This window comes from Myxocyprinus asiaticus, chromosome 17 (assembly GCF_019703515.2).
Source record: "Myxocyprinus asiaticus isolate MX2 ecotype Aquarium Trade chromosome 17, UBuf_Myxa_2, whole genome shotgun sequence".
Taxonomy (NCBI): domain Eukaryota; kingdom Metazoa; phylum Chordata; class Actinopteri; order Cypriniformes; family Catostomidae; genus Myxocyprinus; species Myxocyprinus asiaticus.
Window position 1 is genome coordinate 48,470,618 of NC_059360.1, and position 13,848 is coordinate 48,484,465.

The 13,848-nt window shown below is 36.4% G+C and overlaps 1 protein-coding gene across 8 annotated transcripts in view; it reads right to left on the bottom strand.

Moving 5' to 3' along the window:
- Nucleotides 1-204: 204 nt before the first annotated feature.
- The window catches only part of LOC127455174 (adhesion G-protein coupled receptor G2-like), a 61,464-nt gene continuing 47,820 nt past the window's right edge, over nt 205-13,848 (bottom strand). Inside the window, exons 11-18 of one of the 8 annotated variants that reach the window (XM_051722832.1) lie at nt 7,075-7,185; nt 6,954-6,990; nt 6,773-6,873; nt 5,551-5,672; nt 5,104-5,369; nt 3,026-3,113; nt 2,655-2,938; nt 205-860 (exon numbers count right to left, since the gene is read on the bottom strand). In XM_051722832.1, the coding sequence (XP_051578792.1) occupies nt 724-860; nt 2,655-2,938; nt 3,026-3,113; nt 5,104-5,369; nt 5,551-5,672; nt 6,773-6,873; nt 6,954-6,990; nt 7,075-7,185 (1,146 nt within the window). In that variant the 3' untranslated portion in view covers nt 205-723. The remainder of the gene's footprint in view (nt 861-2,654; nt 2,939-3,025; nt 3,114-5,103; nt 5,370-5,550; nt 5,673-6,772; nt 6,874-6,953; nt 6,991-7,074; nt 7,186-13,848) is intronic. The other 7 variants (XM_051722828.1, XM_051722827.1, XM_051722829.1 and 4 more) reach the window with 7 other exon arrangements.

The window sequence follows — 13,848 nt, forward strand, 5'->3', positions numbered from 1 at the left end:
TATTTTAATATTAAAATATATCAGATTTCACAATACATAAAAGCAGTTTTATGAAAAATCATGCCTTAATGTCTTAAATGTCTTAAACCCCCACTGAACTGCTCAATAGAAAATAATGCTATTAATATCTATAAGCCACAAGACGTCATGAAAGCCATGGGGCAGCTTTCAAAGTGAAAAATGAATTGTATTAACCCAGTGAATTTTAAAAAGATTAATATCATTTAATAGTTTAATAACTACACTAAAGTTTTAATACTTTAGAATAGTCTCCAAATAGACACTTTGATGAAATAATGCTCATTACATATTACATTACATTACATAAAATGTTCATTTCATAACTAGTGTTATAATGGCCCTTAACATTACAGACATGATAAAATAATATAATATACAGCATGTTTCAGTAGCTGCCAGCAACAGTAAACACATCTGTCAATCATGCTAACATTCACCCAACAACCTGGAGAAAAAACAGATTCTAGTTTAAATGAAAAAGCATTAAAACTATATAAAGCATCGGAAAAATGTTAGATATTCTAAATATAAAAAAGCAAAGTTATTAGGTTAAAAATTCCACTTATATTATGATCACGCTTGTATTACAACTTATTTGCGATCGACAGACATCTAGTGTTCAGTCACTTTACTGTAAAGCTATCAGCTATATCAGTTTTCTGAGAAAGAAAGAAAAACAGCGTTATTTTCCCTCTTCTAATTTTAAGCATCACTTGGTGCATGATCAATGCTGGATTCAAGTGTTTTGGTGGAACTGGAGGAGCTGCTGTCCGGATCATCAGAGAAACGACCTTCAACATCATTGTGAATGTGATAATAATACAAGAACAGAAAGAATCCTGGAAAAAATAGAACATTTCAACAAATACTCCATATTTCAAATACTTGCAATAGATTTATTTTAAGTACTATGAATGATTTTTAAACTGGTCAAATTTAACATTTAACCACAATGTTAATCCATTATAACTCATAAACGTGTGATTAAATTAAGCATATTTGAATATATAGAATCAGGTGTCATTTTATATTATTATGACTGATTTTCGTTATTTGTACTTTTTTTTTTCTACTTTTCCAGTAAATATACTGTATCTAACAATATATATGAACTTGAGAAGCAAAATTGTGTAAGATATTATTTGTTTTCAAAAAATATATCTTAGCCCTTGTGTGACCTTCGGGACATTTTTGTCTTTTTCATTTGTGTTTTTTCGATCATTTTGGCTGCGTTAATGCCAACGGTATACATTTTGCCAAAAGTGTGTATTTTTGGGGGGAATTTTGATATTTCAACCTCAGTTCCTATAATACATCTATAATACACTGTGTACACAAAATAGTTACACTCAGGACCTTCAGGACAAAAATGTCCCCATTGAAACCCATTAAAACTGCAATATTTGATCCCAGTGCCATTAAAGCATAAAATCATGAATTCTATGATATTATGCTTTCATTCCGGAGCCCTGGCTTCAAAATTTATAATATTTTCCACCAGATGGCACCATTTTTCTCATGTTTAGCCTATGGAGCAAATACATACTTTTCAGAGTGTGTTCTGTATGTGTGTATTGAGAAATGTGTGTGTGTGTGAGTGTGTGTGTGTAAAAAACAACAGTGGCATTATATAAACAAACTGGCATTTAAAGGGTTAAAATCCTGAAACGAATGAATATTTGGTAGTTATGATCAGGACTGATTGTAGAGCTGAGGAGGGCGGGGCCGGGCTGGAATGAGACACACCCGGTCCCCAATCAGCCTGATGGGGCGCGCGAGGGATAAAGGCGGCCGGGGACGACAGTTCGAGAGAGAGAGAATTGCAGGCAGCTGTGCTGTGTTTTTAGTTGTGTGTTTTTGGTTGGGTTTTTGGTTAATAAATTATTATTTAAGTTGTCAAGCCGGTTCTCGCCTCCTCCTTTCCTCTAAACCCCCTTACACTGATGTTGGTTAAAAAGTCAGTGAAAGTGGAAAATAATATTAATATATACAATTTTTGTCCTTTAAGGTCCTGAGTTTTTTTTTTTAATCTGACACTGCACAAAAAAATAATAATGCATCAAAATCAATGTTGTTGCTCATCATTGACATATCCCAGACTGTGATAGTCCCCCCCAAAAATTCCCCTGAGCATCTAGTATATGGAAAATTATTCATTATTTGTTTTTTTGTTTTTTTCATAAAAAAACAACAGTGGCATTATATAAACAAACTGGCATTTAAAGGGTTAAAATCCTGAAAATGAATGAATATTTGGTAGTTATGATCAGGACTGATGTTGGTTAAAAAATTAACTCATTGAAAGTGGAAAATAATATTAATATATAATATTATTATGGCAGTTTTTTGACGTGGACATTTTTGTCCTCGAAGGACCTCTGAGTAACTTATTATTGATGCACAAGGGTTAAATTAAGTTTATTTTTCTTACTTCCGCATTAGACATTGCATGATGAAATCGTACAAATTTATACGAACGAAATCGTACAAAATCATACGAAACAGCCAACTCGTAAAATATGTATGAATTTTCAAATCAAATAGTTTGTTGTTATTTTAAAGAAATAACATTTCTTGACTACTCTTGAGCAAAAAATGATGCATAATGGTATTTAATATGAGATATTTCGTACCTTGAAATGAGTTCAACACAGTGAAGATATAATATGACGGAATGACCATCGGTCCAAAACTGAAGAATGCGATTCCCCACGTCAAGCCGAACAGGAAGAACAGACTCAAAATCATCGTTAGCTGTTTCTTAAACATGGTTTTCTTCACATCACCGACATTAATGTTTCTGGATTGGATAATCTTTGTGACCATCATGATGAAGATTCCTGTCGTGAAAATGAAAACCAAGGCATAGTAGCCGATATTCACAATGTAGTGAACGTAAGGATTTGTAATCCAGCACCTGTAATTAGAAAAGAGAGGAGAATGTTTAAAGTTCAAGTTTGATTTTCCTTCAGTTGTGCATTTGTGACATTCAAACACAACTTACATTCGTGTGGTTTTTGCTGTTGATTGTATAATCACTGTTTTATACTCTCCCATAGAAACAATGATCACGACGATAGGAGCTGGACACGCTGAAAACAAATGGAGACAAATTCAGTTTTTGGAGACCGTACAGATCCTCTAATTTGAGGCCAAATCATTAAGCATGCACCTTATTGAGGGCAAAATGGAAAACCTGAGGATATTTATAGTATGACACAACTAGAAATAATATATTATGGTAAGATGACATCATAATAGCTTGTAATGTAAAATAATAAGATCTTTATAATGACAGAGCAGACTGCATATATGAAAATACACAGAAATATTAGTTCACACTTGAAATATATCTTATAAAATGTATGACAGAATTGTTTTATTTTTATTTTTTTGTGGTGGGCATGAATGTAATGTAATGGTGATGGAGAGATTTTCCTCAAAAGTCTGTTGTATCATATTTGATACATGGATATAAAGGGGGATTTTCAATCAAATAATATTCAAAATTTTAACCAAGCACAAGTTGCTATTATTCAGCAAATACACATTTTAAAATATCAACAATAATATAATCATTACTGTCACTTTTACTTTATTAAAATCAGCAAAGATGTCACATAAAAATGTTAAAAAATGTAAAAAAAAAATTAGTGCATGCAATACAAAAGCGGACATTTTTGGACAATTTTTAAAAATATTTTTCCATCAAGAAATGACTGAAAACATCATCAGGTGTGACAGCAGACATCTAGTACATAGCAGACAACAGAATGTTCAGCAAAATTTCGATTATGTTAATTTGGGATGTCCCGATACCGATACTGGTATTGGAATCGGCTCCGATACCACAGTCATGTACTCGTACTCGTGCTTGTAAAAATACCAAATACTGATACCATCTGACGTATGAATGTCATTACGTAAACAGTCTCTAATCTTGCACAAATTCTAATCATGTCCTAGTGAGATTATTTAACCCCAGAAGCTGCAATTTAATGAGATAAATACATAGTTTACTTTGCATGTGCAGCGCACCTCATATGTGAGCAGAGCACTAGTGAATGTGTGGAGACAGTGTTTTGCCAACGCCGGCTGCATCGCCCCTACCTTTTAAAGCTTCTCCCTGTCTCATACTGGGAAAACAACGTCATTAGCATCGAGTGCCCTGTTTGTAGCAGATGACAGTGAACGGAGCACAAATACTTTGTGGCACGAGGCACATACAGAGTACATACTTATTTAATTAAATAAGATAGATTTCCTGTTTCAGTGGCATACCCACAATTAAAGGCTTATAACTAAAATGAACGAAAAGACACAAATTCACCTGTTTTCACATTGGAAATAGGTAAATTTCAAAATATCACTGTTCTGGTCAAAAAAGCAAAGTTTGTGGGGAATAATAGCCATTTTCTTTACTTTTGAGCCATAAGCAATTAAGAAATAACACTTACTCAGAAAAAAAATCAAATAAATAAAATAACAGTTTCACAGTAATTAGCCTGATATGAAATCAATGGAAGTCAATGAGAGATCACTAATATAATCAAACAAACCTGTATGTGTGTGTGTTTGTGCTTTCTGCATTGTGGATAGTCTAGTGTGGATAGATTAGTGGTTTTATAGTCTCACCCCTTCATTTATTGATTTTTATTTGACAAATAATAATAATTAAAACAAATCTCTGCATTTTAGTATTTCCCATTCATTTCCTATGGCGGGTCAATTTTGATTCGAACACCAAAAGTTTAGTTTTTTTTTAATTTTTTTTTTTTTATTTATTTTTTTTAACGACAACTTAGACTTATCGAATCAAGTCCAGATTTTTTTCAGCGTGTTTAGAAGTCTGAAAGTTATAAAGTCCTTTATTTAGTTTGGACATTTTAAGTTTGAAGGTTATACATCTCGTGTAGTTTGAAAACGACAGTAGCCAATCAGTTCCTACGATCTACCTAAGATTTTTTTTATGTTTAATATGCCGTTGCAACTAACTATGTAAGTAAGTAAATGGTGAACATGTCAGTGTTTGCAGTGACTGTGGTCCATGTAAATAATTTGACTAACTGGACTATATCTCACCCCATCCCGCCACGTTGATTTTTCTCATGTAGTTTTTGGTGGTGACGTTCTGTCTGATGAGCCATAAGTGCATGTGAAGGGCTTGAATGAAGAACCAGGTGAATGTTGATAACATCGAGTAATGCATGATCAGTGCGATGACGATGCATGCAGAGTTGTCTTGAGTGTTGGCGATACTCTCATTGCACACAAATGATAAATTCAGTAGAAACAAAGCCATAAACATATTGATCAATATCTTTGTGGCCTGATTTGATTTGGCCTTCCTATGAAAATAAAGAAACACTTTTGGTCACCTTTATGAAACTCTAACTTCAAAGACTTGATTTATGTTTTTCTAAAGAAAATGTGAGTGGTGTTTGCCCACTCCTGAGTCCATTCTTCAATGTAAGTCTATGGGATTTTATTAGTAAGATTATGTGTTGCACTTCAAAACGTATACTGTACCGTAACAGGAAATGCATGAACAGGCCCATGCCCAGGAAGAACATGGATAAGCCACAGCCGATATTGGTGATGAAGGTCAAAGACTCCACATGTGGTGCTGTGAGGTTTGAGTCTGGCAAAGACTGAAGGAATCAAGGAGACACTTTGATTAGTTGGATGATATTTAAAGCCACATGTTGTTTGTTAGCAAGAATTCTTCACCCTTTTCAGATTGACTTCCATTGATAATGTTTGGAAAGTTATCAATTATATTTCATCATGTTATGCTTCACATTTGTTTTGGTGGAACAGGAATCAAGACACACATATGCCTCAAAATGATCTCACAACCCATAATAAAGAATCACATAAGCGATCTCTATAATATCTCAATTGTTTCTTCTTGACATCAATAAGAATAAATGCAGAACAAATGGAGACCATTAACATTTTGTCATCCAACTGGGGTCCCCCTTGAACGATACTTTTGGCCATGCGAAGAGAAAACTGTAATATTCAGAGGCACTGCGAAATTAAATATACTGCATGAAACACAAACTACCAATGTAGTCCGATTCCTGAACAAATGACTCTTTTCAGTCAATTATTTTTAGTGAATCAACAACATACAGCACAGACAGTGTAGTCTAATTCTGAACAAATGACTCTTTTGAGTCAATTATTTTTAGTGAATCAACAACATACAGTACAACCAGTTAAGGTCTGGTTCATGAACAAATGACTCTTTGACTCTTTCTGAATCAAACATTTTAGAGGAGAACAAAAACATCACGGTTGTTTAAGCCAATGAGCATTAAGCTGTGTCGTCAGCAAGTCGTTTCCCATCATGCCTTGTCTCAGCGCAGTCGGGGAAGAGCAACTGCGCCCGACTGCACTGCCTGGCATACGTCAGCATGACATCAGAGCAAGTCGGACCACACTCAGACACATTTCTAATCGACATGCAACTTGCGGTGATCACCGGTGATCGGTGCTGCGCAGATTTTCCTCATCTGTGCCTAATAACATACAGCACAACCAGTGTAGTCTGACTCTGAACAAATTGTTTTTTTAGCCGGTTCTTTTTAGTAAATCAACAAGATACAGCACAACCACTTAAGGTCCTGATCATGTACAAATTACTCTTCTAAGTCAGTTCTTTTAAGTGAATCAACAACATACAGTAATGATAAATGACTCTAATGAGCTGCCAATACAACTGTCCTATCAGAAGACTTCTCACCATAAGTATTGCAAAGAAAGTCAGATGTGAACATGAGCACTTTATGGTGTCCTTGTTGATCATTGTGGTGTTACAGCCAAATCTGGTCCATTCCAGTTTTCCTTCAAAGACAAGAAAAGAATGGTGAGAGAGAGAAATTGGATTTAAGTGAATTGTGGAAAGCAGCTGTAAATGTGTTTACCTCTCCCATTCCAGGAATTGCAGGATACGTTACCATCCTGCAAGAACATGTTTTATTTTTTATTTTGTCACAGTGTCTGGTCATTATAAAAATGTATGCTTTTCAACAAAACCTTCATTACCAGTTTCTTTGATGGTTTGAAGAAAAGTTCAATGTTGTTGGTAAGATTGGAGATATTGGCACCCATCGTTATACCGTAAACCTCATTGTTTAAAATCATTTGGTTTCCATCCTTAATCAGAAACAGTTTAATGAATAATGAATCAAATTCAAACATGAATAAGACACAAATCTGTTAAGGGAATAGTTTGTCCAAAATTGTGTTATTTCTTTCCATGAAACACAAAATGAGAAATTTTGAAGAATCTTCACGCATTCTCCTTTTGTGTTCCCCGGAGAAATAGTAGCATACAGGACTGAAACAACATCACAATGAGTAAATAATGACAGAATTAAAAAAAATAATCCCTTAACATTGCTTATAATAACACATAGAAATGTATCAAATATAAATGTGTAAGAGTACATTGTTTCCCATGTTCTTGAACCGTAGAACTCCAACAAATGCACTTCCATTGTTTTCCAAACGGGATTTATCAAACGCCTCCTTGGACATTTTCACAGACCATGATAAGTTTGCTTCCTGGTCATTTTTACCCACACCAGCCTGTGTAAAAGATCAAGATTAATGACTTATTAAAAAATCAAACTCCACAGTGACATTGTTTCAATGTTTCTCAGTCCTTACAATCATAGAGTCCTGATTTGATGAGTAGTAGATGTTGATGTCTTGTGTTTCTTTGTTCTTGGCTTGTCTGAGCAGAAGACCTTTAACATCTCCAATGACAATCGCCACACTGCTTTTATTTTCTTTTTCCATCAAGTATGTCAGGTTTTCCAGATTGTCCAAGGCATCTCTGAAAAATGGTTTAAATCACATGCTATTCTGCAGAAGAGTTTGTTAAAAACGAGCAACTGTTTAATCACTGGTTACAGCAGAGCACACTTACGATGCTTTTGAGGGATTCAGGTCATTTAGATCTATAGTGATATTGAGAGTTCCATCAGTTGATAACATTTCAAAGGTTGTTGGCAATGGAGTAGTGGAAGTTGTCTCAGATAGATTCAATGGAGCAGTAGATGATGTTTCAGACTGATTCACTGAAGCAGTAGATGTTGTTTGAGATTGATTTACTGGAGCAGTAGATGTTGTTTCAGATTGATCTACTGGAGCAGTAGATGTTTCAGATTGATCTGCTGGAGCAGTAGATGTTTCAGATTGATCTGCTGGAGCAGTAGATGTTTCAGATTGATCTGCTGGAGCAGTAGATGTTTCAGATTGATCTACTGGAGCAGTAGATGTTGTTTCAGATTGATCTACTGGAGCTTTAGGTGATTCAGATTGATCTACTGGAGCAGTAGATGTTTCAGATTGATCTACTGGAGCAGTAGATGTTTCAGATTGATCTACTGGAGCAGTAGATGTTGTTTCAGATTGATCTGCTGGAGCAGTAGATGTTTCAGATTGATCTGCTGGAGCAGTAGATGTTTTAGATTGATCTGCTGGAGCAGTAGATGTTGTTTCAGATTGATCTACTGGAGCAGTAGATGTTTCAGATTGATCTACTGGAGCAGTAGATGTTTCAGATTGATCTACTGGAGCAGTAGATGTTGTTTCAGATTGATCTACTGGAGCAGTAGATGTTGTTTCAGATTGATCTGCTGGAGCAGTAGATGTTGTTTCAGATTGATCTACTGGAGCAGTAGATGTTTCAGATTGATCTACTGGAGCAGTAGATGTTGTTTCAGATTGATCTGCTGGAGCAGTAGATGTTGTTTGAGATTGATCTACTGGAGCAGTAGATGTTTCAGATTGATCTACTGGAGCAGTAGATGTTTCAGATTGATCTACTGGAGCAGTAGATGTTGTTTCAGATTGATCTACTGGAGCAGTAGATGTTTCAGATTGATCTACTGGAGCAGTAGATGTTGTTTCAGATTGATCTACTGGAGCAGTAGATGTTTCAGATTGATCTACTGGAGCAGTAGATGTTGTTTCAGATTGATCTGCTGGAGCAGTAGATGTTTCAGATTGATCTGCTGGAGCAGTAGATGTTGTTTGAGATTGATCTACTGGAGCATTAGATGTTTCAGATTGATTTACTGGAGCAGTAGATGTTTCAGATTGATCTACTGGAGCATTAGGTGATTCAGATTGATTTACTGGAGCAGTAGATGTTGATTCAGATTGATTCACTGGAGCAGTAGATGTTGTTTCAGATTGATTCACTGGAGCAGTAGATGTTGTTTCAGATTGATCTACTGGAGCATTAGGTGATTCAGATTGATTTACTGGAGCAGTAGATGTTGATTCAGATTGATTCACTGGAGCAGTAGATGTTGTTTCAGAATGATTCACTGGAGCAGTAGATGTTGTTTCAGATTGATCTACTGAAGCATTAGGTGATTCAGATTGATTTACTGGAGCAGTAGATGTTGTTTCAGAATGATTCACTGGAGCAGTAGATGTTGTTTCAGATTGATTCACTGGAGCAGTAGATGTTGTTTCAGAATGATTCCCTGGAGCAGTAGATGTTGTTTCAGATTGATCTACTGAAGCATTAGGTGATTCAGATTGATTTACTGGAGCAGTAGATGTTGATTCAGAATGATTCACTGGAGCAGTAGATGTTGTTTCAGATTGATCTACTGAAGCATTAGGTGATTCAGATTGATTTACTGGAGCAGTAGATGTTGATTCAGATTGATTCACTGGAGCAGTAGATGTTGATTCAGATTGATTCACTGGAGCAGTAGATGTTGTTTCAGAATGATTCACTGGAGCAGTAGATGTTGTTTCAGAATGATTCCCTGGAGCGGTAGGTGTCACCAGTGATGGATTCACAGTTTCACTTGTATCATCAGCAGTAGATGTTGTTTCAGATTGATTTATTGTAGTAGTGGATGTTGCCAGTGATGGATTCACAGTATCACATGCATGATCAAAAGTGGATGTTGTCTCAGATTGATTACTGCAGGTCATACACATCGTGTCATTCCCGTTTACATGCAGAACATATTTGCTTCCTTCTCTCCCTTTAAAACATGGAAATTAATGAGGGATGCATTTTATTTATACTTAATGGGTGGTTGAGAAATGGACATGGAGTGAAAAAATGGAAAATGGAATGCAATTTTCTTTTTTCAAAATCCAGATTTTAGCTTTAGGTTGGTCTCTGGTGGTCTCTGAATTAACACAAGGAAAGTGCTGCACAATATTAATTACTTAATGAGAAATCATAACATTTATATTTACCACTGCATTCAGATGCGTTATATGTAGCATTATTACATGTCTTCTCGGGATCAACTGGAGAAATTTCCAAACAACCTCAAGAAAGCATGACAACACACAATACAACATAACTATAAAATCATAAATGAGGAAGTCAGAGCAATACAGCATGTCATCAGAGACAGGTGAGAGGGTAAAGGAGCAGACACACTAGACCTTGCATAATGCAAAATTATTTTGGACACTGCAACGGACAGGATAGATGTCATGTGTGAGAGCTTCTGGTTTAAATAAAGAATAAATAAATAAATAAATAACCAGTTTTGGGGAAGCTACTTCTGAGACAGTAGCTTCCCAAGCTACTCATAACTAAGTATTTAAACTACATTCAAGCTAGTATACTCTTTGATGTGACCAACAAAAAGTACATTAAAGCTATTTAAAGAAGAAAATATTTTTAAATATAGAACAATAAAATGATTTAATTTATTGTTGTTTAATTAATAGCACCTGATATAGAGTTATATATTGTATTAGGGTGTTTGATTACTCCCTCGACTCCACTGCTGCGTTCACAATACAATGTGACAAATGTTGCATTTTGTGACGTTACAATGCTACTAGTTGGAAAAAGTGGCTTGTTACTGGAAAAGCTGCACTGTTGGGAAAATAACTGAAATACGCTACTGAAAAACTTATTTCAGTTAGTAGCGTCACTACTTTTAGCTAGTAACTCTGCAACAAAGCATATAGCAAATAATATTACTGTATTTTCACAATTTTAAATGATCAACCATCTACCAAGAGATCAGAGTGTGACATTTCAATCTTCTTTGGGTCACACAACTTCTCATCATCCCGATTCACAGGTCAGAGTTCACCAAACTTGAACTTCTGTCTACAGCGGAACACAACATTTTTGAAGCTTGCGTTTTTAGTCTCCTGCGTTTCAATGGGAGTGAATAGAGCGCAAAATGTAGTGTGACCGTGGCTTGAGAAAAGGCCAACAGAGAAAGATAAAAAGAGTTCAAATCATCAGTTGATCATGTTTTAAAGGTGTGATTTGAAGGAATATTCTGGGTTCAATACAAGTTAAGCTCACATCGACAGCATTTGTGTCATAATGTTGATAACCACAAAAAATAATTTGGACTTGTCCCTCCTTTTCTTTAAAAAAACAGAAATGGAGGTTACAGTGAGATAATTACAATGGAAGTGAATGGGGCCAATTTTTGGAGGGTTTAAAGTCAGAAATGTGAAGTTTGTTCTGTTAAAACTCATGTATTATTTGAGCTGCAAATTTGTTTAACCCTTTAAGCTCAGAGAAAAAATATAATTGTCAAAATATGAATAAATACAGTATTGACCAACACAAAATTGGTATAGTTTTAAAGCTTTTAAAGCTTACAATGTATGCAGACATTATTACCAAAACTGAACAAGTGCTTTGAAATTTGCAGACAAATAGAAGGGTTCAATTTTAATTTTATATATATATATATATATATATATATATATATATATATATATATATATATATATATATATATATAAAATAAAAATAAATAAAAAAAGCACTGTAAATTTTATTGTAATCATTAAAAACATCATATACCCATGTGTCATATGTTGTTGGAAAGCTCTCAAAGAGTAAAACACAACCAGCCCATGTTTTACTCACAGACAAAAATATAGTGAGTAATAGCTAAGTATATGTCTTTGACAATTATGTTGGTGTTGCTTAATTGGCGTGTTTTTGCTTATAACTTCACAAAAAATAAACAGAACATAAAATATCACACATCATTACTTAGAGGAGGTGCTTATCTTTCAAACAAGTCCACACACAAGGTAATCAGATGTATAGATCATTAGATAATCCACATGAAGCACAATGTTACATATGACCACCAGGAGATGGCGCCAAATACATGACACAGACTCAATGATGACTCAAATGACACAGAATGAAACTCATTCTGTGAAATCTCATTACTAAAATCATGTCTGCATGCTATGCAAACCTTTAGTCATTGTTGTGATTGTATGTGGAATTAGTTCTTATGTACAATTATTATGTTTTATTTGTTTGGAGATGTTTTTGGACACTATGATAAATTTTTTTTGTAATGATATAACGTTTGATTGCTTTGTTGTATCAACACAAAACTGTATCTCAGATACAGTTGGCATGATTGGGAACAAAGCAAAAGTAGTTTTTCTGAGCCACCTTATTTACACCCAGATATATATAATGTCAAATCAGAAAAATAAGAAAAAAGTACATTTTTGGCTCAATTTGTATTTCTTAGGCTGAAAGTCTCGGAATGTATCATAATCTATATCATTAAAAACGTCATGGTTACTGGTGTAACCTCCGTTCCCTGATGGAGGGAATGAGACGTTGGTGTCAATGTAGTGACACTAGGGGTCACTCTTGGGAGCCCGAGACACCTCTGGTCTTTGATAAAAGGCCAATGAAAATTGGTGAGTGGTATTTGCATGCCACTCCTCCGGACATACGGGTATAAAAGGAGCTGGTATGCAACCACTCATTCAGATTTTACGCTGAGGAGCCGATATAAGGTTCGGCCATTTCAGCGGGTAGTTCAGCGTTGTGGCAGGAGGGACCAACGTCTCGTTCCCTCCATCAGGGAACGGAGGTTACACCAGTAACCATGACGTTCCCCATCTGTCACTCACTTGACGTTGGTGTCGATGTAGTGACACTAGGGGTCCCTATACAAAACGCCACAAGGCTGAACGGTGTTACGTGAACTGGAGGTGTGTGGTGGGCAGATTTGCTGTGTGCCTCATAGCCAGCACACCAGGTCGACACGTAACCTCCCCCAACACAGTTATGAGTGTCGAACGGCCCTTTTTGGGGACAAGTCGACTACCCAAAGATAGAGACAGGCTTAACCTGTCGTGGCCTCTTTTCCCCTTCTCTTTTTCCACTCCCTAAAAAAGAAGGGGGATTATCCGACTGGGCCGCCGGGTCTAGTCGGGGGGTGGACACCGCGGAGACCACACCTCGCCCCAAGAGAGGGGGGGATATTTTTAAGTGGAAAAATACGTCACATGGTCTTTCCAACCATGTGGAGAGCCTTCAAGGTAGATCCTGCCCAATGGGGGAGGAGTTACTACAAACATGGAGACTGGGGCAGAGGGGCTCTGCCCAAGGAAGACACAGTTTGCCAGCAGGGAAACGAACCAGCGGAAGATATAGATCACATGGGGTTTAGCCTTACAGGGAACCACCACATGCGGAGCACCTACCCCAGAACAGGGCTCTTAGTTAGCGCGTGTACTGGGCCGGCAGTGAGTCTCTCCAAAAACTCGACTGCCACAGGGCTCGGAGGAAGTCAACCAGGGAACAAATTTTTTGAACACTACTGGGAATTAATGGCGCACGTCTTCAGCTCAAAAGGAGGTGGAAGGCGCTATGTGCAAGCGATACACCCGGCCGGCTATCCCGGGCTTATCCACTTGTGTTGCGTGCCACTACCTGGGACGAAACCGGTTCCACCCGGAGGTTGTAGAACCTTGCAAAGGTGTTGGGCATTGCCCAGCCCGCTGCTCTGCAAATGTCTGTTAGAG